At 53.4% G+C, this 25,763-nt stretch overlaps 1 protein-coding gene across 2 annotated transcripts in view; it reads right to left on the reverse strand.

Moving 5' to 3' along the window:
- Positions 1–25,763, reverse strand: part of KIRREL3 (kirre like nephrin family adhesion molecule 3) — a 469,815-nt gene that overhangs the window by 75,544 nt on the left and 368,508 nt on the right. For both annotated transcript variants that reach the window (XM_079763263.1, XM_079763262.1), the window contains exon 2: positions 18,335–18,412. In XM_079763263.1, the coding sequence (XP_079619389.1) occupies positions 18,335–18,412 (78 nt within the window). The remainder of the gene's footprint in view (positions 1–18,334; positions 18,413–25,763) is intronic.

Below are 25,763 nucleotides of genomic sequence, written 5' to 3' on the forward strand. Positions count from 1 at the left end.
TCTCTCCCTTCCAGCCCTAGCAACCTGTGTTCTGATTGATCCAAAATCTTATTTTTTTGGGGGGTGGGTGGGAGCTAGGGCTGAAAGAATAAAAGCGAGGCACAAGGAAGTCAAAACAAATCTCCCACAGACGCCGGTCTGCTTGGGGAAGATCCATGTCCTAAACATCTTGAAAAAAAAAATCAACATTTAAAAATAATCGTTTATGCTCGCATAGTCCTTGCCAGTTGGAAACTGTTCTAAAACTTCCATGTGCAGAGAATCACCTGGGGAACTTGCTAAAAATAGTTTCCTGGGCTCTAAGATGGAAATTCCAAGACAGCCTCTGAGCCGGGCCAAGGAGTCTGCATTTCACCAGCTTCCAGAGTATGACGAACTAATGTATGCAGCAGAGGGCTCAGGGGGCGCAGTGGGGGGGCTCAGGGAGAGTAGTGGGGGCTCAGGAGGAGCAGCAGGGGGCTTAGGGGGAGCAGTGGAGGGCTCAGGGGGTCCGGTTACTACTAGTCTTGGCCCTGTCACTTGTCGCATTGGTCAAGCTGCTCTTTCTCTCCGGGCACCTTGGTTTTCTGAACTGCACAGTGAGGGTGTTGGATGAGGTCCGTAGTTTTCACACTTTTCTTTTTTTTTAGTGCATGCAACCCTTTGTCAATGGAATCTCACACGGAACCCCGGTGTATAAAGTGGGTGGCGGCAGAGCTGGGTGGAGCCGGAGGGCCGAGTCCAGCCCTCTGGCCCCTCTGCAGGGGACGCCATGGTCCTCCGTGGAATGCGCAGGAGTCAGAAGGTCCCGTGCAGCTCGGACGGTCTCTAGGAGTCCATGAAGGGCAACGTGGCTTCGTCCCATCGACAGGTCCACGGCAGGCCTGGCCCCGGGGTGCTACTGCGTGGCTCAGGCAGGCTGGCCCTGAAGCACGAGGCATCTAGACCTGGTGCTCACAGAGGAATCTCCTGGCTGCTGGAGTCCTTCCCAATCGGAAGTAGATCATCTCACCGCCGGGCCCCAAATTTGTCCCCTCTTGGAGCCCCACTACCACCCACTCAATTATCTCTGTTAATGGAGAGGAGCAAGGGCGTGAATAATCCGAGATGATGGACAGTCTAAAATAATGAATAATTCTTAGTAACACTCATTTTCAACTTTGCGATGCATTTTGGCATTCATGCTTGAATGTGGCCGTGTTGATGTTCTGGGAATGTTTAATACTTAAAGAAAAAGTGCCAGCCCGGCCAGTGTGGCTCAGTGGTTGAGCGTCGACCTATGAACCAGAAGGCCATGGTTCGATTCCTGGTCAGGGCACAGGCCCGGTTGTGGGCTCGATCCCCAGTGTGGGGCGTGCAGGAGGCAGCCGATCAATGATTCTCTCTCATCACTGATGTTTCTCTCTCTCTCTCTGAAATAAATAAAAATATATATAAAAAAAGAAGAAGTGTCAATGACGGAGCCCCCTTTTTGCGTCCTGTTCAGCCAGTGGGGACATCACCTCTGGCACTGGCCCACAGCTGGGGTCAGGCCACTCTCCCCCGTCCCTGTCTCGCTGTCTGTGACTCACACCTTCCCTAGGAGGGGACGGGGGATATCAGCTGATTTGCTTTTAAAGGACTTCCATTCCCTTTGGGCCTCATGCAAATAAGAACCGACTAAGAAAACTGTGAAATGTTAACAGAGGACTTCATTAAGCAATCTTGGCGATAGCATTTTCCAGGAATGGGGACAATTTGCCAACAGATAATTGAGAGCGGACTATGTATGTACTCTCATTAAAAAAGCGATTCTTCTCCCTGCCCTGGGGTTCTGCGCCCCCGCCTCCTGCTTGCTTCGGGATATTAACCACAACTAACTCTTGCGTGTGCTTTATACGTCACAAAGCCGTTTACACACGTTATTTCGCTTCCTGCACCCTCACGACACCCAGTGGGAAGGCTGTCATCAGCCCTGACGGAGAGGCCTGAATGCCAAGGTCCCACCGCACGTGGGTGCCTTCTGTCCCAGCCCCTTCTACGTCACATGGTCTCCCCGTCACCACCTCACAGTGGCCCTGGCGAGGGCTCAGGTTATTTGTGTCAACCCCAAGAATGTGCAGCAAAAAACCCAGAATAAAACGAACTTGTAAATGCTACCCTGGTCTTTGTTTTCATTTTTAAAAAATTGATTTCAGAGAGGAAGGGAGAGAGAGAGAGAGATAGAAACACCAATGATGAGAGAGAATCATTGACCGGCTGCCTCCTGCACGCCCCACACTGGGGACTGAGCCTGCAACCTGGGCATGCAACCTGGGCATATGCCCCGACCGGGAATTGAACTGTGACCTCCTGGTTCCTAGGTTGATGCTCAACCACTGAGCCACACCAGCCGGGCATACCCCGGGTCTTTGCTTTGATCATTAGAAGTGGAAATGTTGGTAAAGAGGAGGTTTTATGCTGGAGGTGCCCAGGGAGGAAGGAGAGGGAGTGTGCCCACTGCTGGGGGCCAGGACGGGCTGAGGGGTGTCCTTGATCCCAGGAGGCTGTGGCTGAGTCACTGAGCCCTGGCATCACAGAGGACGAGGTGGGGGGAAGGGGAGAGCTGGCAGGCCCAGAGCTCCTGGAAGCAGAGGTCGCCCCGACTCCGGCCTAGCTATTTCTGCATCGACAACCCCGAGAGGCAGAGAATCACTCCCACTTTATGGCTCAGGAAACGCAAGCTCAGGTCAGTTATGTAAGCCGTCCGAGGTCACAGCGTGTGCTGGAGGCGGGCGGCGAAGCATCCGGCCCCGGGTCTGGGCCGCCTGACTTGACAGTGCCGGGTGAGACGGAGGCTGGGTGAGCCCTGGGGCTCCCTCGTCAGAAAACAGAGACTGACAATGCGCCCTCTGGTTGTTCCAAGCTTGGCTCCAGTAACAGACAGAAGCTGACAGGATAATGGCTTCGTGCCTTGGACAGAGGCCCTGCCCCACCTGCAAACCGCACTCAGCCAGAGAAAACGCCGGTGGTCCCGGGCACCGGGGCCGAGATCAGCTCCAGGAACAACAATTCATTCAGGGCAGACATCACCGGGATGCAGTCAGAGGCACGGCCGTGTTCTGAACCCCACCTGCCTACACCCCCCGCTCACAGGCCCTTGGCAATGCGTCCTCAGCTCAGTCCTGGGCTGGGGAGTGGCTCCCATGGGCCTTTGCGGCAGGCACCTGGTGCTGAGCCTCTTGTCTGTGGTGGGATGACTTAGGGAGGACCTGCTGTGCCCAGTGAGGCCCTTCTGCTGGGCGCAGGATCGGGGGGTTGCAAATGGGAGTCCTTTTGGGGAGATAAGGCCCACTCCTGCCCGCCCCCAGGATGTGTCTGTTTTCCAGCAAGGACTGCCCCAGGCTGGGCCACAGCTCCTCCCACGGGAGAGCTACTCCGGCTTCACCGGAGGGAGCAGAGCAGCTCTCCCCGCCTCCCCGAAAGGCAACAATATTCGGTAACACTCGGCGTCTTGGGGAGAGAATTCATGCCCGTAATTAGTTACTGTATATCACCGTGAGTACTCTGCTCAGGATTTACTGGGCAAATCCCGTTTAACTGCACAATAACTACAGGTCCTCGCTGCTTATTGGGTAATTTACTAAGGCTGGGAGAATGGGGCAGGAGGGACTCCACAGGAGGCATTGTAACCCCTTGAATCAAACTTTATGAGTTGGGGTTTTGGCAGGGAGGCGGCTGCTGGTAGCCAGCTCTCATGGCTTTGTGTTGCGGAGTTGGCGGGAAGACCGCTTCCTTCCCTTTGTTTATTGCAGGAGAGGTCTGGGACTGGGGCTGGGGCTGGCCGGTAGCTGCCCGGGGGTGACAGGGTCTTCTGGTACAGAGGGCCTTTGGCTGAACACAAAGCAACCTGGCAGGAACTGGCAGCGGGAACCCAGGCTTGGTGTCCTCGGGGCTCCAGCCAAGCCTGCCATTTATTCCCTCCCCGGGTCTTCTTTGTTTCTGGGCCAGTGGGTGGAGCGCAGGGAACTGTCCTTGGCGGGCAGCATAGAGATAATCCTAAACCCTCTCTTTTCTCGCAAGGGCCTCGATGGTTGGGAAGTAGCCCTTCCCGGGCACTCGGCCGACATTCCCGGCCTTAATCTGCTTGAGCAACGCCAGTCTTTGGCCGCGCGCTGTCTAAACTCCTCTAACCTAGTTAGTCCAGGGAGAGGGGAAGAGACACAATAATGAAAAACGCAACGTGCAGCATTGCCTGACGCAATCTAATAAATTACTCGGTACCCGGCTGCCAGCTCCGACGAGGCCCAGTATTGCCTGCAGTAATTATTTGGATCAAATGCAGTTTATCTGCTTCATATTTGTGCTCCTGTGCTCAGTGGTAACTTATAAATGTCACCGTGGTGTTTATTTGTTATAATGAAACTTAATGGCATTGGAAAGCCGGGAGCAGAGTTGGTGGGGCGGCAGGTTTAAAACAATCTCTTCATCTCTGGAGAAGGAATGAGCCAAGATAACAGGAAGCTGCCCGTGGGGAAGACGTCTGCAGAGAGGGCTGCGTGCTGTGCCGTGTGGTGGACGGAGGGTCCTGTCAGGAGGCAGGAAGACTTGGCCGGGGTTAACCCCAGCACCGCCTCATTCTCTCTCCACCCTCCAAGGGCACCCAGAGTTGGAAGGGGTTCAGACTTCACACAACCCGATAGATGGCCCAGATAACAGGTACCGGTTGTCAGGCTCTTGGGAGGCCAAGGTCCTGACGGTTTGGGGATGGAAATCCGAACCCCATGGTGACCGTGTCATGGAGAACAGACCATCAAGGAGGGTGGGAGAAGTTAGGGGGGATGGAAACACAGGGAGGGTATCTTGGGGGGCCAAAGAGGGGAGGCGGTCTCCTTTGGTGAGGAAGGGGCGTGGTGTAGGGAGCACCAGGCATGAACAGAACAGGGAAGGGCTGGCGGTGGGAGGAGGCAGGGTGCCTGCTGGCTCTGTGAGCAACCACGGACAAGCACAGGCCATTTAGTGCAGAATGAAGGTTGTTGGCTCCAGGCAGCCCTGGATCCTGCCCTTTCCTTTGGGCAAGTGATTCCTCTTTCCCCAATTTCACCTCTGTATGTGGGACCTGGGAGTGACAGCAGATACTTTCAGGACTGTGGTGATGATTAAATGAGGTGATGTGGCCTGGAGGGCGAGGCTCAGTGGTTGAAATCGACCTATGAACCAGGAGGTCATGGTTTGGTTCCCGATCAGGGCACATGCCTGGGTTGCAGGCTCGATCCCCAGTGTGTGTGTGTGTGTGTGTGTGTGTGTGTGTGTGTGTGTGTCGGGTGGGGCGGCGGTTGTAGGAGGCAGCTGACTGATATTTCTCCCTTATTGACATTTCTATCTCTCTCCCTTCCTCTGTTTCTAAGATCAATAAAAACATATTTTTAAACAATGAGGTGATGTGAATAAAGGGGTGGACACGGTGTTTGACAAATGGCTGTGCAGTGATTGGCATGTAGTAGGTGTTCAATAAACATCTATTGAGTGAATAAATGAATATTACTTCCCACCTGTGTGCATTGCAAAGCCCTCTTCCAAACAGCTCAACTCAGACTGAGACGTCACAGCTGTGTAGGGCTGACCCTGTCACCCCATGTACAGTCACCCCAGGGTGGTTATAGGAACTTGCCCAAGGCTGCCCAGCTGGTGGGTGCCATGGGCACTGGCTCTCCCGCCTCCCAGGGCAGGATTCCCTCCCCCAGTCATGCTGGGCAAGCTCCGCTGGGAGGCTGAACTCTTCCCTCCGGACCAGCTGCCCTGCTCCCTGGAGTCCAGTCCCAGAGCCGCGCTGACCTTCCCGGCTGAGCCAGGAGGCAGAGCACACAGGGGTCTTCCTGTCCACTCCATCTTTTTTAAAAAAAAATATATTTTATTGATTTTTTACAGAGAGGAAGGGAGAGAGAGATAGAGAGTTAGAAACATCGATGAGAGAGAAACATCGATCAGCTGCCTCCTGCACGCCCCCTACTGGGGATGTGCCCGCAACCAAGGTACGTGCCCTTGACCGGAATCGAACCTGGGACCTTTCAGTCCGCAGGCCGACGCTCTATCCACTGAGCCAAACCGGTTTCGGCTCCACTCCATCTTAATACCACGTTCAGCGTGTACTCACGCAATAGTCATTCTCTCCCCTCAGTGACACGCACGCGCGTGCAAAGCTCCTAACATCATAAATAACAGATGAAAATTCTTAGTCACCGTTACTTCTCCCATAGCTGGGCCCCTCCCTCCACATGCCTCCTGCCCCAGATGTAGGCTGGACCCACTGCACTTAACCTTTTGCACTCGGATGTCGAGATTAAAATTACTCTTTGAATGTATCAATAATTTGAAATACAAAAAAATCCAAATAAATAAGTTTGTATGAAAAGAAACTCCAGTTTTTTATTCTACTGCCGCGCTTTGTAAAATCTGGGGTATTTAAAAAATTAAATCCCGAGTAGAATAAAGGAATCGAGAAAAAAGCAAGCGAGTGCAAAGGGTTAATATGGAATGAATTATCTGGAATTCACTGCCCTGAGGTTGCAGGAAGGAGAAGAGGCGGCCTGGGGAGGGGGCACGTTCCCTCTGATGGGCCCACAAGCAGGCTTTCTACCCTGCCCTCACCCTCCACGCTCTCCTCCCTCACCTGCTCCAAGCCCACCGCCTCAGGAAATACGGCGGAGGAGGGACCGCACACCCACATCTCCCCGGAGCAGCATTGCTGCGGCGTGTTAATAGGTTTTCCCTGAAATACGGGCTCCATGGTTAAATAAGGCGGAGAGAAGCTGGGTTAACCCTAATTAAACAAGTCTCTCCTACACCAGTCCTCACACTTTATCTGCCAAACGGCATGCCGGGTCCCCAAAAGGGGGATATGGTTCGAGGAGCTTCCCGAACTTATTTGACCACAAAACATTTTCTCTAGAGTACGAACTACGGCCAGCGTTCCTTGGAACCCTCTTTGGGAACTAACGTTGAAGGCTCACATCGGCCCCTAACTCATTACGTGAGCAGGTGAGGCAGCCTGAGCAGTGAAGGGGGTTTGTGGGTGGTGCCATGTGGGGAGACAGGGGAGAGAGCCGGCCTTGGCCACGGGGGAAATCTACGTGGACACAGAGTGGGCGCTCAGTCATGTCTGCCATTGATGGTGACATGTCAATTCCCTGCCTAGCTCCCGGAGACAGAGCGGAGGCGGGAGGGACCAGGCCTGGAATCTTAGCTCTTCAGGTCAATGCAATAGCTGTGTGCCTTCAAGGAGATGCCTGGATCTTTCTGAGCCTCAGTTTCTTCGTCTTCAAAATGGAGATAACAGCACCTGCCTTGCGATGGGGTGAGGACTAGGTAGTGTGTGTGTGGGTGGAAGTGCCTCCCTAGCCCCGCCCCCCGCATTTCTCGCACTTCCTGGCAGTCCCCCGATATTACTCAGAATGAATGGCTTCCCCCTCTTTATGCTCCAGGAGTATGTCCCTTCTCCAGTCCTCAGCTCCCCCGCCCGGCCTTCTGCTCTTTCATTACACGCCCGTGTCCCCACTGGACTCAACACCCTCGCGGGGATGTGGCCGACGCTGTCAGTGCCCACCTGCGTCCCTCAGGCCCGACCACTTCAGGGCCCATAGGGAACTCCCAATCGCCAGGACCTGCAACCTTCCCTCACAAAGAGCAGCCCACACCTGCCAGGGAACTGACTCCCACCCGAGCAGCCCTCAGCCAATGAGGGACAGGAGCCACCCCCTGGGTGGCCTGAATTCCACGGCACTGATTGCCCACCTGGTTGTGGGATTGAGGATGCCCCTCCCCCGTATTGGATGCCTTCCCTTTTCCATGTCAATTCCCTGTCGTCCATCCAGAGCTCTCTGCCTCCCATGTGGACATTACACGCAAGACCTTGCTTAGGTCTTTGGGGGAACCTGAGTTAACACAGGGGCGCCCTGTGTATGTCATCCATCTCCACATCCCTCACAGCACCAGGCACGCACTAAGATGCCTGATAAACCTCCCAACCAGACAAAAACAAGCCATAGAGCCTGGCCGGCCTGGCTCAGTGGTTGAGCGTTGACCTATGACTCAGGAGGTCAGGGTTCGATCCTCGGTCAGGGCACATGCCCGGGTTGTGGGCTCGATTCCCAGTGTGGGGTGTGTAGGGGGCAGCCAATCCATGATTCTCTCTCATCATTGATGTTTCTATATATCTCTCTTTCTCTCTAAAATCAATCTGTATATAAAAAGCCTAAGCGACCGTTACGACTGGTTGACCAGTCACTATGACGTGCACTGACCACCAGGGGGCAGACACTCACACAGGAGCTGCCCCTGGTGGTCAGTGCGCTCCCACAGCCAACCTCCCCAGGTCCCTCCCCCCGTCCAGCAGGCACCGGCTGGCCTGGCCCTGGTCGGGACTGAGCAAGATGGTCCTGATTGTCGGCCAGGCCTAGGGACCCCACCTGTGCACGAATTTTGTGCACCAGGCCTCTAGTAAAAATATATTTAAAAAAAAAGCCATAGGAAGGATCACAGGAGCGATTGTCCTACAGCATCTGGCCCAAGGGGTGGGGCCCGAGGAGCCCAGGGCAGAATGGCTGTGCTCCCCCCTCCCCTGGGAGGTCGCACCCTCTCCTCTGTGCCTGCCCCCTCGGGCAAGTTTGGTGGGTGCCGAGGACCGGTGGCCAGGCTGGCGTCCTTCCTCCGTGAGAGGAGAGCAGCGCGGTGGAGTGTCTGAGAGCCTGGCGTGAGCGATGGTCGGGAAGTGCTGCTCTTTAAGACCAAGACTAGTGGTTACTGCCGGTGCCTTTGGCTGGGAGGCGGGAGTATTCCGTCGCTCTATTTATCCCACACTCCGTATGCAGTTACTGAAACTGTCACCGTGTCCCATATTCCAGGGGCTATTATGTGTATTTCAAACCATTATATAAATGCACTTGATTTGGTGCCTCTGAATGTCATTAAACTCCTCCCCTCCCAGTCACAACACGGTTTCCATGGAAACGGACACGTGTGAGACGGGAAGGCCGAGGAAAGCAAGCAGGTGGGGCAGGGAGAAAAGGTGTCGGCCCGATGACAGCTTGCAGCGTGCGCGGGCCCGGTGAGGTGACATGGCCGCTTTGTAGAGACAGGGCCAGCTCCTTCAGGGTTTCATGGACGCTCCTCTGAGAAAAGCCCCGGATAATTCATCTCAGCCAGAACCTGCTCATGCCAGCGTACAGCTCTGAAAACTCGATGGCACACAGGCCATTAAACACCCTCATTTATGCCGACTCTTCCACCCTGGGCGGGGGGTGGAAGGGGGGGGGTCTCGGCAGGCAGTGAGGGAGCCTTTGAGGCTAGCTGAGCTGGAGGGGTGGGGAGAGAAGAAAGGAGGCTTCCTTGAGGCACCGCTGGCATAGGGTGCGACCCCGGGATTTTGCCAGCGGCTGCGACCTCAGTCACCGGGTCCCACTGTCGGCCGTGCACTTTAGAATTACAAAACTGTAGACACTTGGTGGGGGGGAAGGGGTGGTCTATGCGAAAGCCCTTTTGAGGAGCTGCCCAGGGCCTTGGTAGGTAGTGAGCGTCCTGCCTTTGGAGGGATCCAAGCATAGGTTGCAATGGCCTCTTATAATATGGCTAGAAGCCCGGCGCATGAAATTCGTGTGCGGGAACGGTCCCTAGGCCTGGCCTGCGAACAGGGCCATCTTCCCCAGCTGCCCGCAGCCGGCCCCACCTCCCACCACAACCCACCCCCAGTTCCCCGTTCGCCATCGGGTGATCGGAGCCTGCTTGCTGGGGGGAGGAACTGAGAGGTCGGCCATTCCACCCACCCCTGCTGCGGGTTGCCCTCTGTGTGTGGGGCGACTGGTGGGGTGGGAGCCTTGGCCTGGTGCCACCTGCGTCCCGCGCCACCCACCCCCGTTTCCCTGTTAGCCATTGGGCGATCGGAGCCCGCCGGCCGGAGAAAGGGGGTGCAGACTAGATGACCATTGGTTCCTTCGGGCCTCAGGAATCTTGAATGATATGGTTCTCAACCCGAGTTGAATCTAGCTTTCCCCCAAGCCACAGTGCTTAATGATTAAACACATTAACTACAAAGCCAAACAGCAAACCAAAATGAAAACCACTACAAAATCAACTTGGTATGAAATAAATCTGATCTCCCCGAATGGAGGGCCAAGTCGCTGGGGACAGAGCTACGCCCAGCCTTTCTGAAGCTCCTGTGCCTGGCTCCGTGCTGGGGTCCCAGGGGGCGTGGCTTTCCTCGGTGTGTTTCATGTCTGTATCAAAGAAGCAACTTCCCTTCCTTTCCGTCTCTTCCAAACAGGGCTTCAAACCCATTTTTTAGCAGGCAGACCTCCCTGACTGATCCTACCTGCCACTCAAGGACTTGACTTAGGACCGGAAGCCTGGGTCTGAGTCCTGGCTCCATTGCTAGCCAGCTGTGTTGCCCTGGGTAAGTCGCTTTACTTTCCCGCGTCTCGGTTTCCTCTTTTCCAGGTGATTTCCAGTGATTCTTCTAGGAGCCCATGATTCTCAAACCACCCAGCTCCAGCCTCTGGGGAGCCACCGACCAGGGGCAGAGCAGGTCGCTGTCCTTGCTCTTCGTTCAATGTCTACGCCGTGCAAATATGCTAGGCTCCTGGGATACAATGGAGACCAAACGGAGCTTGTGGACTGGTAGGGGAGACAGGGAGTCCTTAAGTAATGGCAATGTGAGCCTGCATGTACATAGGAGCTAAGAGTTCTGAAGGTAAGGAGTATGGTTCCATGAGAGCATAGACGGGTGGGGCCTGAGCAGGCTGCACTGGAGAAGGGATCCCTATGCCAAGAGCTGAAGGATGAGCAGGTTACCACGTGAAGGGTTGGGATGGGGAGTGGTGGGTGTGGCCAGCATCCAAGAGGGACCAGGGCTGACAAAGATGCGGAGGCAGATGGAGCATCCCCGTCTGAGGAGCTGAAGGATGGCTGATGTCACCAGAGCACAGTGTTAAGGGGGCAAGGTGAGGCCAAAGAGGTGGGTGGGATCCAGATCCTGTGGAGTCTTGTGAAACACGCCAAGGATTTTGGCATTCCCCCCTAAAAGCAATAGGAAGCCACTGGCATATTTTTAAGAGGAATGTGACATCAGATTTGCATTTTGAAATATCACTCTGGCCCAAGTGTGGAAAATGAACTGGGAGGGAATGGGGTCGGGCCTGATGGACATGAGAGCCAATCAGGAGGGCCCTTCTGTAGTCCAGGTGAGGGAAGGAGTGATGGGGACATGAGCCATCGGCCCTGAGATGGACAGGGGTGGACGGATTCAAGAGATATTTGGGAGGCCACATTTCTAGGTCTTGGCGAGGGTTGAATATGGATGTGAGAGAAACGGGTGTTTACAAAGGAGCTCGGCAGGGTCTGCGGCCTAGGAGCCCCCCGGATCATCTTAGATAAGCAGGACTTCCAGTAGGAATGGTGGCCAGGGCAATGGGCCTGGAAAAAGTTCTGGAATCTTCCATCAGATTGCGGCAGCGAGTGAAATGGCAGTGCCCCCGCTCTGAGACGCTGAGTGAATTAAATAACAATCATGAGGTGCCCTGGAAATCCGAGTCTCGCCATCAATAATAAACAGGGATGTTATACAAATAACCCGCTTTGCAGCCCCAGTGGAAGAAAACACATCAGTAAGAAAAATGAAATAAGAAAAAAAATGCACCCCAGAGCCCCAACTAACAAAATGACAATATTAACCAACATCCTGGGGGCCTGAGCAGGCAGTGGGGGAATGGTCTGGAGAAAATGACGGGGCCCTTAGCATAAGCCAGACTGCGGTGGCTCCACAGCGAGAGGGGAGGGGCTCACGGGCCATCAGACCCTGTCTCGCTGGGCCAGGGCCCTGGGCCGAGGTCCAGGCCACCCTCCACTGCTTCCCCACTGCTCCTGTCCTGTCCGTAGGCCTGCTCTCCCCCTTCCCCCCCACCTCATTTCCCCCCTCTCCCGCCCCCCAACCACCCAGTGAGTAGCTGAGCCGGCCTGAATTCACGCTCAGAGAACAGACAGGAAAAATCAACAAGATGCCTTCTGAGGCTGCTGAGCAAAGCTGGTCAGTCAGTTCCCTAGTACTGGTTCCTCTGGTGACCAGAGCATTTACATGTATGGGATCGGTGGTGAGAATAGGGTGGGAGCAGGCTGTTGCGAGCCAAGATAGATTTTGAATCGTCACATTTTAAAGGCTTGTCGGTGGTCGTAGCCCATTATTCAGGTTGGAACACAAGAAGGTAGAAATCTGGGTGTGCGGGCACCTCCCTCACCATGTCTGTCAGGGGACAGGCAAGAAGCAGTGGACGTTTTAGACTCATTTTCACGGACTAGGGAATCGGGGTGCAGACAGATGGGCTAGACTCCATGTTGTCACGAGCAGTCAGGGCTGCTGCTGAGCCTGATTCCATCCTCCAGGGCTGAGTCCCCACCTGGCTGAGGGGTGGAGGTGGAGGTGTGCTCCCTAAGCCTGGACTAGGAGGGGGGTACCACCCAGAGCCTGTTTGGGGGCTGCCATCTGGGGAGGCCGCCTTCTCCCAGAGAGGCGGGGTTGTTTCTTCCTGGGAAGACGAAAGCGAGGGCGCTGGGAGGCATGTCTGCCTTCCCTTCACTGAGCTGGGAGGCGCGCCTGCCAGGCGCTGTGATTCTAAAGGTCCGGAATCTGTGATTCCGCCGGGGCGCGCTGTGGGAGAGGGCCAGCTGGGCGCAGGCTCAGCTTGTGAAAAGGGCCAGGGCTTGGCTGCCTCCCCCTCTCCCTTTACACCTCCTCGCCCTCACTGCTCTTCTCAGGAGTCCTAGGGTCTGATGGCATTGCTGGTTCCTAAGAAATGGGCTTTCCCGGCCTATGTCCCCGGCCCCAGTTGTGGTCCTGACTTTCTCCCACATCAACTGGAAACTCACCTGTGTCCCGCCCCTCTTCCCCGGACCCCTCCCACTTCCTTTGTATTTTCAGCTACCCCGAAACACCAAACCAGCTGAGTGTTTGGGGCTGCCCCTCTGTTCACGGTCAGCCTTCTCTCTCAGAATCCCAGGGGCGCCGGACTGGACATCAGGAGGCCTGGGTTGTGGTCCTGGGTCTCCCAGTAATTTCCTGTGGACCGGGGGGCCAGCGCTCCTGCTCCTGGGCACCCCCCTGAGTCGCTGGGCTGCGCTGTAGGTGCTGGGGCTGGTTATGCTCTAAGGGGGGAACACGGAGGTTTTGGAGAGGCAGGCAGAGCCCTGCATCAGATTCAGTGTGAGAGCTTTCTACCTGCCCATGACTAGGATCAGCCCTGGGCAGGCATGTGCATGGAGAAGGTGAGTGGTTATGGGATCTCCAGGAGAAGTGGGTGATGGGAATTGCCAGGAGAAGAAGGGATGGTGGTGGTGGAGGTGGTGTGTGTGTGTGCCTGTTGGGGGTGTGGGATGAGGGCACCGTGGGAACAGCTCCCCTTGCAGATCTGGCGGGACACACCTAGAGGTGCTCTGGGAACCAGCCCAGCAGTATGTGGGGTGAGGAAGGAAAGCTGGTGTGGAAAGAAGGGGGAGGAGCCGTTCTGGGGGCCACCCCTCCCAGCCCCCTGGTCTGCTGACCTGCCTAGGCCCTGGCCTCCCAGGAGGAGCCTTAGAACTGGGCTTGGAGGAGAGGCCGATAGGAAGACGCGTGGACCCACTTTGCGCCTGCGGGTGACTTTGCCCATCATGGCACTAATTAATTACTTAAATTAAACTTGACCGACTACTTCCTGGTGGGAGACACTGGGCCAGGGGAGGGAACGAGGGAGTGGGATCCTTGCCTATCTGTCTCTTTAAGTGGGCAGAGGGTCTAGTGCAGTGGTTCTCAACCTGTGGGTTGCAACCGCTAGCAGGGTCGCCTAAGACCATCGGAAAACACAGATATTTACATTACGATTCATAACAGTAGCAAAATTACAGTTATGAAGTAGCAACGAAAATAATTGTATGGTTGGGGGTCACCACAACATGAGGAACTGTATTAAAGGGTCGCGGCATTAGAAAGGTTGAGAACCACTGGTCTAATGAATTTGTTTAGGGTAAGCGCCACAAAACAAACAGGCTGGTTGCCCCGATGGAGCCCAATGGTGGGGGAAGAGGAGGATCCAATTTAGGGTCTCTCTGTGGAGGGGACGGTAACACGGAGAAGGCCCTGTGTGTCTTTATCCCGAGCTTATGGAAGGCAGGGGCTATGTCCTACTTAACTTTAAAAGCTCCAATGCTTAAAACCACGCCTGGAACTTACTATAAAATTGATATTATTTTTTAAATGTATTTTTTATTGATTTCAGAGAGGAAGGGAAAGGAAGAGAAAGATAGGAACATCAGCCGATCATTGATTGGCTGCCTCCTGCACGCCCCCTACTGGGGATTGAGCCTGCAACCTGGGCATGTGCCCTTGACTGGCATTGAACCTGGGGCCCTTCAGTCCGAAGACCGACACTCTATCCACCGAGCCAAATTTTAGCTAGGGCTAAAATTGATATTATTTTGCTCGTAGGTATTCAATGACTGTTTTATGAATAAATAAATGACTTCCTTCCAGCAGTTCCCATTTAAAGCACCATGTACTTAATCACATGAAGACTATGAGGTCAAACAAACCTGAATTTTTGTACCTGGCCTGGTTTTATTTCCTCCTGCCTTGTCTACCCTCCATTAATTTTTGTTCAAATCTCCATTTGAGGCCACAGACGTGTTGAGTCCAAACAGGAAAGAACACACACACACACGCACACAAAGCACATATTGCTAAGCACCTCCATTCCTGCAGATGTTGCACACTCTACCAAGCAGGCTTTTAAGCACCCCCCAATAAAGCAGCTCTCATCGACTATCACATGCCTCCTTAAACGATCTTTGAATCGTGTTTTCTCTTTATTGCTTTGTGTAGTTTAATCGCACCAATTGCGATTACTCTAGCTTATGATAAACCCCAAATCTATAAAGCTCCTGTTCATTCATTATTTTTCTCAAGCTATTATTTTTTGGGGGGAAGTAGCGACGAGGAGGGGGAAAGAGTGGAGGGAGAAGAAAAGAAAAAGATACCAGATTAACAAGGAGACATAAAATAGGAGACCACTTCTCCCCAGGTGACAGACACCCTACGAAATACCGTTAAACAGGACAAATAAATGTTAATACAGTACAAGTAAGGCTTTTATGTCTCTTCTAAATTAGAAGTATAATGATCACCACCTTATCTTTAATGGAAGAAGCAGCTAATTGTTCTAATATCTCACTGATTCCAGCGTCTGGGAGAAAAATAATTATTTTTTACAGTTTTTACCAGTGGTTCCATTTATACCAAGGTGTATGGTGCAGCTTGGACAGAGATTTCTATTTCTTGAGCTATGTCATGGCTGCTATTCCAGTTCAATTATTAATATGTGGAAGTTATAATTATTTTCAGTATTGGTACAAGATAATTATAAACCATAAAACAGCTCCCCATGCTTGCCGATGCCTTTTCTTATCTGCAGGCGTGTTGGAGTTTGGGCACGTGAGTTTCAGAAAGAGAAAAAAAATGTATCATGTGGCTAGACTGTCCAGAATGGGAGCAGGGAGGAGAGCCTCGCTCACCCCTCCAGGTCCCTCCTGCTTCTCCGCCGACCAAAACCGAGGGTGACCCACCTCATGCATCTCCTCTTCTGCCCCCCTGTCGCACCCCCTCCTATCCTGTCTCCTCCTGGTTAGTTGAGATTTGTAACCATTCACATGTGTTGGTTTAGCTGGTTAGTCCCCCTCCCCCCATCTCCTTCTACACCCAGAAATAGCAGCACCTACTGTGTGTGTGGTTGTGTGTGAGTATGTGCATGGATGTGTGCGTGTGTTGGGGCATTTGGGAGGGGTGAGAGGCATATATATATATATATATATATATATATATATATATATATAGAGAGAGAGAGAGAGAGAGAGAGAGAGACAGGGGTGAGGTGTTGGTTGCCCAAGCCATTAGTAATGTCTCACTGCTTCCCTCATTCCGAGTATCTTGCTTGATTCTCAATTAGTCATCTCCAGGGGGAGGGTGTAGGTTGGAGTAAGGCACCTGGGGTCTATCATTCTTAACCAAGCCAACCTTCATCAGTTGAAAGTAATAACACATTTGTGTAGATTGTATGTGTTTAGTGGGGGGGGGGGGGCTCAGAGAGAATAGACATTGTTTTGGCATCTTCCCATTTTAAAAAGAAAAAAATTTTAAATATGCTTTAAATATGCTGTTTTCGCTTAGTTGCTGCATAAGGTAAGGCTAACTGTCCTCAGAGGTCACCGGTCCTGGTCTTGTGCCTGGGTCCTCGTCCAGTCCCCCTGACCCCCTCCCTTCCTCTTGACCTTAGCAACATCTAAGAAGTGCCTCTCTACCGAATGCTGAATTTCTTTTTTTTTTTTTCTGACCATTTTCCAAAGTCCTGGTCCAGAGTATTACCATGGTTCCTTTCTGCTATGGCAAATGCATCCAGACCCCTTGCCATGGATTGCGTTGTGTCCCCCTTTCTCCCAATTTATATGCTGAAGTCCCAGCCCCAATGGGACTGCATTTGGAGAGGGGGCCTTTACAGAAGTGATTCAGGTCACATGAGGTCATATGGGGAGGGCCTTGATCCAATGGGATTGTTATCTTCATAAGAAGAGCCACCTGAGTGCTTGCTCTCTCTCTCTCTCTCTCTCTCTCTCTCTCTCTCTCTGCCATGCGAGGACACAGTAGGAAGGTGGCCGCCTGTGGGCCAAGAAAAGAGCTCTCACAAGAACCTGACATGTCGGCACCCTGACCTCGGACTTTCTGTCTCCAGAATTGTGAGAAAATAACCTTCTGTTGTTTAAGCCGCTCAGTCTGTCGTGCGTGGTTACAGCAGTCTGTGCAAGGTGGGGGGAGTCAAATCATGCTTATGAGTCACGTGATAGGATTCTTTGAAGGCCCCAGGATCGAGAGTCAGTATCCTTCTCCTTGGTCAGACGCCCAGAGCTTGAGGTTTCAAATCCAGCCCAGCTTGGGACTTTTTGGCTTCCCCAGTCTCTGTTGCTTCTCTCATGGGCATCGCCAGTAAGAGCCTGTGGAGGTCTATTCAGCACCACGGACAGAGACACTCCCTATGTCCCCACAGATGAGAAGCTACTGCCTAGCGCTCTCTTGAAGGCTGAGTTGGGAGAGGAGAGGGTAGGCTGAGCAAGAGAAAACCAGGAAGGGGGACTGACTAAAGGCTGGGAGGTGGCAGACAATCCCAGTCCTGGGGCTCAGCCCTGGGGCTCCCACAAATGGGAGGTGGCCTCTTGATGCTCCTGCCCTCTTACACAGACAGGTAGCAAAATGGGGAGATGATACCCTTCGTGCTTATTGTGCTGGCCTGCCTCTTGTCACAGTGTCACCACGATGGGTGCTGGTGACAAACCTATAGCTGGTGAGGCATTAAGTTTGGGGAGCATAAGCGGGTGTGGGTGCCATGGACTGTGGGTTGGGAGGAGAGTCCGCTGGAGAGCATTGGAGGGGTGCCCTGGAACTGTGCAATGGATGGCCCAGCTCTGGGAACAGAGACGGTACAGGTGAGTTGCCTCCCCCAGGCCTGGAAGGGAGCCCAGGGCGTCGGGAGAGGAGGGGCCCAGCTCACAGCAAGCTGGGCTGGCTGCAGGCCAGGGCTTCATGTGTCTGACTTTAATGAATAAATGGCATCCCCAGCCATTGTTGATCTACTTTCGAGTCCTGACAAACAGTCTGTGGCATCTGATGGAAAGGGTTATTAGCTCGCAGAGACAGATGGCCGGGGAGGAGGGGATTGGCTCTTTATGACAGCAAGCCCAGGAGCGACAGCACGCCTTCCACACCCCAGCCTCCACGTCCATGTCAATGCCTTTCCCAAGCTTCCTGTGACCCGGTCCGGCCTCGGAGGAAAGACTTGGAGCAAGAGGAAGGCGGATGAGTACGTGGGAGGTGGAGGGGGAATGGAGCTGGTCAAGAGGGCAGGCTTGCAAGTGGGAACACTCGGCCTTATTTTCCTCTAGTATCATCCCAAGTGCCCCGTCAGGTGCTGTTCATTCAATCAGCATTGAACAAACGTGAGTGACTAAAGAGGTCTGGATTAGAAAAGATGATAGAAGCAGATTTAATTGCACCGGGTGGATGGGTGGGAAATAAAAGGCAGGGAAGCCAGAGGAAGAGAAGGAGGGGACTCAAAGGGAGGAGGAAAGATAGCCCATAAGGAAAAGTGCTTCAGAATCAGCATACTGTGTTTCAGGCGTTAGCGACTCCTCTCCACGTTACTATATGAATAGCTTCGTGGAAACTGAACTGATCTGCCCGCTGTCCTTTCTAGATGCCCCAGGTTCCTTTTCTATAGCTACAGGGCTTAGTTTCCTCCCCCCACATTACTCCTGAGAGGGTAGGCGGGTTCTCACTGACCTTCATTCATTCTCCGAAACTTGTCCTTGGCCATGTAGCCCAGCACGAGACAGCATCCTCTCTTCTGGAGGCCCAGCTCTGGAAGAAAAACGTAGGTGGGTGAGCCGGGAGCGGGTCAGGTATCAGAGAACCCCTTTTGCAGGGGATATGGCACTTGTTGCTCTTATATACTTAGTTATTGCACAAGCCTTTGCATTGCACTTACTCTGCTCCAGGCATAATTGTCAGCCATAAATGCCTTATTTGATTTTCACACCCCTATGAGGTACATAGCATTATCCGTTTTATTATTTTATTTTATATACATATATAGTATTATTTATTTCAGAGAGGAAGAGAGGGGGGGGAGAGAGAGAAACATCAATGATGAGAGAGAATCATGGATCGGCTGCCTCCTGCACGCCCCCTACTGGGGATCGAGCCAGCAACCCAGGCTTGTGCCCTTGGCTAGAATCGAACCCGGGACCCTTCACGCTACAGGCCGACGCCCTATCCACTGAGACCCATGATTCTTTTAGACTCCCCACCCCTCCCTCTTTGTTTAGAAGTCCTACAAATGTGACAGCTGCCACAAACGGGGTGAATGAATAAGGGGTGTGATTTCTGGAAGGCGGCGTGTGGCTGTACCTTCTCCGGGGCCTTGCCAGCCTCTCCGGGGACCCAGGCGCTCCCTCCCAGCTTCTCAGAGAAGGACCTCCCGCTGAGCGGGGTGCGCAGCAACCTCTCCCCAAACTCTGGGTGTTTCCAGGCTGCTGGAGCCGAGGCAGGCTGGGCTCATCCTCCTCCCTGTGTCTCCAGCCACCTCTGCTGCCCAGCACACCCTCCACCAGCAGAGCAGCAGGATGAAAGGAGCCCCGGGCCCAGGAGAGACAGAGGAGTCAAGCTTGGCGGCTCTTGCCCTCGGGAAAAACAAAGCGTGGCGGGGCGCGGTGGCTGAATGCCATGGCCCAGGGAGGTCCCTGGCTTTGATCTCCTGATTCTTTCAAGGGGTTTATTGACTATCAGGAAAGAGCCAGAGAAGCAGACCTGAGCGTGCCTTATCCAAAGGCGCTCGCCTCTTTCCTTTCCTGCCACGGTCCCTCCTCTGAAGGCACGGCCGGTCCGCCCTCACTTCAAACGGCCTCACATCTCAGGCGCCCAAATTGACGGTGTTAAGTTCCCTCATCCAAGGCCTTGGCTCTTTCTTCGGGGGCTCCTGCTATATCGAGGGCACGAGGATCAAAGCCTCTTTGATGTTTACTTACAGTATTTGTGGATCCTTCCTAACAACCGCCTTCGCCTTCGAGAGGCAGGAATGCAGCACGCCAGGAGGGGGCCGGCGGAAGCACAAGCTGTGAGGAGGCTCGGAGCCCCCCTGAACAATAGCCTCTTGCCCGAGATTGTACTGAAACCACAGCGCGCCGACGACAGGCAGCGTTAGCCCGTCCATTACAAGTGCAAGCGATTGCTCACCCCATCGGAACCGTACAATTGCTACAATTCTTAATATCGTTTCCAGTGACTTCTTATGTCCACCTCCAGCACATCAGCAGCGGCTGCTAATGAGAGAGGGAGACTGAGTTCCTGCACTGAGCCCAGGAGGCAATGGGGGTGGGGGGATGGGGGGGTGGGGTGGGGAAGCACTGAGGCCTGGGGGCAGAGGTGCTGGATGGATTTAGGTCCATTTCTTGTAGGTCTTCCTGGAAAGTCCCCTAAGTTCCCAGGTAAATGGAGCGGACATAATTTTCCTAAAAATGTAGAGTGTGGACAACCTGTGGAATCGAGATGATCTCTGTAGGCCAAGCATGTCAAACTCAGAGGCTAACACGGGCCAAATAAACGAGTTTGACATGCTTGCTGTAGGCTGTCTCTGCCACCCCAGCTCAATCCATCCGATGTCAACATAGTAGGCTGCCCCCAGAGTGATTGCGGGACGAAAGAGGCCGCCATGTCCAGTTGTTTTAAGTAAGAGCCTGACTGACGAAGTTTGAGTTTTGCAAATGACCAGGAAAAGAAGTAAAAACAACCAAAAAAAAACCAAAACCCACTACAACTTGATAAAGAAAAGAAATGGAGGGCGAGGCAATTTCTCAATGTATTTGGCTCATTTAATTTGACACGTGTGGGTTAGTCTTAATTATGGAGGCAGCTACATTACAAGGCGCTAATAAGCACACTGCAGGAATTTATTAAGGGAGAGGGCTCTCTGGCCTTTACTGAGAAGTGGGGAGAAGCCACTGGGATCTTTGCAAAAGCAAGCAGGTTGGAGGCTTAGGGAAGTGGGCATTAGCTAGCCATCCGTATACGGCAATATGGGATTGCTCCCGAGAGGCTTGCCAGAGGAACACGAGAGGCCACTGGGTCCAAGGGAGGAAGCGCCAGCAGGGCTGGAATGGGGGTAGGGAAGACGAATCGGGAATCCAGGTGAGAACTCGGGAAGCAGGAACTAACTGCTTTGACTCAGGGAAACTCCACCAGGCCTACTTAACGAGGCTACAAAGGGAGAGATGATCAGATGTGACAGAAAGCACAGGGATTTATGAGCTAGGCCAGCCTCCAGCCTGCTACCTTCCCTGTCACATGGCACTGGGACTGAGGGTGGAGCCAGATCACAGATGCCTATTTTATTAATTAATTAATTAATTAATTAATTAATGTATTTACTTATTTATTTAAAATATATATATATATATATATATATATATATATATATATATATGTATTGATTTCAGAGAGGAAGGGAGAGGGAGACTGCACATCCCCTACTGGGGATCAAGCCTGGTTCATAGGTTGATGCTCAACCACTGAGCCACACTGCCGGGCACAGATGCCCATTTTAGAGCGGCAAGATGTTGGCATCTTCTCCAGGTGGACGTGGGGGCTGTGGACTTTGGCCTAGCACTTACTAGTATCAGTAGCAAATCATCAGAGACACCAAAGCTGGCAAATGATTGATGTGAAACAAGTTGTCCCGGCTTAAAATAAAAGTCACAGCGAAGAAGTGTAGGGCCACCTGCAGACGGGGGTGTGGAGGGCGCTGTCTGAGGAGAACAAAGGTTTGGGAAATACTGCCGAGCAAGGAAACATTTATTAGGAAAGAGTGTGTTTCTAAGGGAGAAGGAAAGATTTCATCCCAGGGCCTCCTGGCCTCTAGGCTGTGAGCAACAGAAGGTCTGCCCTGTGCCTTTAAGAAAGACCACACACACACACATACACACAAACAAAACCCAAAACTACCTCTGAGCCCCTGGTCCCCAGCACAGTCCTGCTGTTTTTAATGAAAGGGCCAACTAGAAAATCTTGGGCAGCGATCAGTTTTCTGCCCAGGTTGGAATGGAATCAGGGGGCTTATATGTGGCCCAGTGGATGGGGCGAGGGAGAGAGGGTGGTGAAATGAATGAAAATTGTAATTCATCAGAACAGGAGTCGAGGAGACGCGAGACTTTCCTCCTGAGGGGAATAAAGAGCTTTGAAAATGGAACGGTTTTTCCTTTAGTTTCAGAAGGTGAGGACGGGACTTTTCTCCTAGCCTCAGGGTTTTAAAATTCTTATTAGTAATAACGGCGAGACCGTGGTATTACTTCGCTTTTGTGAAATAACGTATTTTCTCCTGACGCTGTCATATTCACTCTCTCATTAGACACTCACAATAGCTCTGCGATAGGCAAGGCAGAAATGAGTTCCCTCATTCTGGTCTCGGAATCTGAGGCGCAGAGAAGTAACGTGACCATTCTAGGCCGAAGCACTGCTTGGGAGTGGTGCTCGGGCCCGGATCCAGGTTGGATTTCTGGCTCAGTGCTCAGGGGAGGCCTGGGATCCCAGGGCTGCCAATGCCGCGGATCGCGACGGGGTTGGCCTCTGCTGGGTGTCCTTCCCTCGCTCCCAGGTGGTCGTCCAGCGATGCCTCGCCCAAGGATGCCGGTCGCATGTTTGCGAAGTTCTGACCTGCATGCTGCTAAACTGCGTTGGTTCTGCTGAGTCCTGTGTGCAGCCTAAGCACTCACATCCCGGGCAATGATGCTGCCCACGAATCATGGGAAGACTCGTTTTCTGATGAACCTCTATAGTACAGAGCCTGAGAGAGGCGGAGCCCGGGTTTAGCAATCCCCGACGGGCACTGGTACACAGCCCTGGCCCTCTAGGGCGAGTGGTAAATGTTTAATAGCCCAATAATACCTGATTCATAATTTTTGACTCTCATTGCTTGCTGGTTGTAAGTTTATTAAAGGGAACCATAAACTTTACATTGTTGTAAAGACATAATTGCTATTTCATTGCTTATTTAATATGAGTTAATTATATTAGAACTAAGTTTTCCTCCCTGTTCATATTAAGAATCAATTAGTTGTTTTAAACTATTGATTTGTATTTAATTAACTGTGCTATTACATACCAATTAAATTCTTATAAGAGAAACGTGAAACAGCTGTGATCTTACATTATGTTTTAAAATTAATGAATTACATAAAAAGCTGACGTGGAGTTAGCTTGTTTTGGGAAGAGTTGACAATCATTGGGATGGTTCCCCGACGTTTCTGTGGCCACCAGCCCATACTCACGGGCTCCTGCTTCAGACACCCGATGACACGCACCCGGCAGCTTCCTACTGCAACAGCAAGGACCACATGGGCGTAGCCCTTTGCCAGCCCTGCCTCCCCCTCAGCTGCCTCAGCCAGGCCATTTCCTGGTGGGCACAGCCCTGTCCACAGTGTGCAAGGCAGGCAGCGTATTAGCAGGTCTTCACCACCAGCTGTGGGGTCCCCGTGGCCCCGGATCCCATGTGCCCGCAGGAAAGCTGGTGCCCATATGGTCACCAGCCCTCTGGCTTCTCCGAATCTCTGCTCCACTGGCCCGAGCCTGTGGGTTATGGGCACGAAAAAGACAGCAGGCTGAGCAGCACTGGGCATTTTACTCTCCTCACCTTGTCTCACCCTCACACTGACCTCATGTAGGTGGGTATTATTCTGCCTGTCTTTAGTAATAAAGAAATGGACATTTCAGAAGGGCAAGGAGTTTGTCCAGCATCCTTCGGCTGCGACGGCAAAGCTTGGTGCACACCTGCGTGCCTGACTCCATGCCTGGCACACCCAGGTGCCTACCCTCAGACACCGCCTGGGGCCTTTCTCCCAACGGATTCATTATTTAGCATTCCCACAAGGCCACCAGCTGACTCAGAATGTTACCTACTTCAGGGCCACGTGGGCATCCGTGTGGGCCCCAAGCTTGGTGGAGTCTACACATCCCTCTGCACAATGGAATCGGGACACTGCCCCCCTCCAACGCGGGGCTGGGAACAGCCCGGCCTCCCCTCCATTGGCTGGTAGCACCACGGGCTCACCTGCCCGGGGCCAGGCTCCCTTAATTCACCATCACAATGAAGTTGCCATTTGCTGATTACTTACGATTTATTAGTCTCGAGGCTAAGCACTTTGCATACATTATGTTCTTCAATCATAAAATCCTATGCAGTAATTACTATTATTATTCCTGTTTAATAGGAGAGGAAACTGAGACTCCGAAAGATTAAACAACGCTGAGGGCCGTGCGGCTGCAAGCGTGGGGGGCCGGTAAAATGGATTTGTAGACGCAGCTCCGTGGGCTTCTAGTAGGCTCTCTGCGAGGTGCAGGCCTGGGCAGTGGGATGATGTCAGCTGGAGACCTTCCTGGGGAACGGTTTTATCACATGGACACCTGAGCCCCGTGGGCCGCGGCTCTGTGGGGACTGTGACCCAGAGGCGGGACCAGGAAGGCTCCCGCCCCGGCCTGTCAGCAGCCTACTTATCCCGTGAGGAGCAGGGGCTGTGGAAGACCATTCGCCTGGAAGGCTTTTAAGACTTTTCCTGAGAGGTCGTTGGAAATTGGTGATTAATGTTTGAATGGGGCCAGGTGTTCAACAGCTGTGTGCCTGGCTCTCGGAGAGGCCCCGCCCCGCTGGTAGGCCAGGCAGAAAGAGGCCATCTCTTTTCTCTTCTCTAGGGAGGTCAACATAGTCCCCAAAACTAAGACTGAGGGGATAGGAGGCCTGCCAAGCCCCCACCGCCCCGCGCCCCCACCCCACCCCTGTAGTTCTCCAGATATCTGGGGAGGGAGACGCCCAAGAAGAGGCTATACATTTAGGTTGACCTGTGGATTTAATTTTCAAGCAGTGAAGATGTGGATTATTAGCCATTGTTTCTTTTTCGCAGATGGGGCACTCCAACTTGGTGTGCGGGACAGGATGGGGGAGGCGAGGACAGCAGGGAGCTGTGGTCAGGGACGCCTCCGAGAGAGGGGAGGGTCATGGCGCGGGCTGGGTCTACCCCGTGTTCTTGCCCAAGATGCCTTATGGAAGGAAGGTCCACTGGTTCCAGAAAGCGCCATGGAACCCCCGCTGGACAGGGGGCCTCATGCTGAGGGGCCGGGACATGGTCAGAGAACATGGGTGTAGCAGCAGCTGACACCTCCCCACCCCGCCCCCCCCCCCCCGCCCCCCATAGCCTTAGAAGCACTGTCAAATACAAGTTCTCTCCGAATCTCACAACACCTGAGACGGTGTGGACGCGGGCATAGGGGAGGGGAAGGGCCTCACGACTTGCCTTGACCAGCTGGGAATGGCAGGGCTGGGATCTGACACAAGCTCGGGGTAAATTCCCCCCCACCCCCCACCCCGCCGGCCACCTCCAGGGAGCCCCAGATCTAAGCCGGCAAGCCCAGCATCAGAAATCAAAGCGCCTTTCTTCTCTTGAATGATAACCTTTTGGGGAGAGAGCTCGGAGGAGAGCCAGAGAGCTTTGATTAGCGAATCAACCTCCGACAGGTCCGGGGGAGTCATTCTGTACCAGCGGCCACCACTTAGTAAGGATATGAAAGTTTACTCACACGAGGCTGGCCCGGCGGTGGGCTGATTGCTAACAGGCACGCCCGGAACCTGCACATCCATAGGGGAGCCCCGGAGAGGTGACCGCATTTGGGGCCATCCAACCCGCAGCCCCACTGGAGCAGAGGATGGGATGGCTGGGAGGAAGGAGAGGGAGAGAGGCCCATCCTCGCGCGTTGTGGTGGGAGAGTGGGAAGGAATTCGAGTCCAGCTGATGCCTTAGACAAATCTCCCCCGAAGAGAAAATGGTCTCTGCTCCCCACCTCTCCCTGGTCCCCCCACCCCACCAACCTTGCTTGTGTGCTGTTTACAGTTCCTGGAGCAGCGGGCGTGGTACCACAGAGACCGACCATGCCGAGCCCTCCGCTCTGTTCTGGTGCATGGCACTCGCAAGCCATCAGTGCGCGTGGGAGATGGGGGTCTCTGTGCTTCTGTGACCCGTTTCCCCATAAGAACCATCAGAGACCTTGGCTCAGGCTCTGGCCAGGCCACAGAGGACGTCACAGCGACGCGAAGGAGGCTGGTGGCCCGGCCTGAACTGCAGGAGGATTTCTACCTCTTGTTAATTTGGAGAAAGGTCTCCGGTGGAAGATA

Source organism: Cnephaeus nilssonii (assembly GCF_951640355.1).
Source record: "Cnephaeus nilssonii genome assembly, chromosome: 22".
In the NCBI taxonomy this organism is placed as follows: domain Eukaryota; kingdom Metazoa; phylum Chordata; class Mammalia; order Chiroptera; family Vespertilionidae; genus Cnephaeus; species Cnephaeus nilssonii.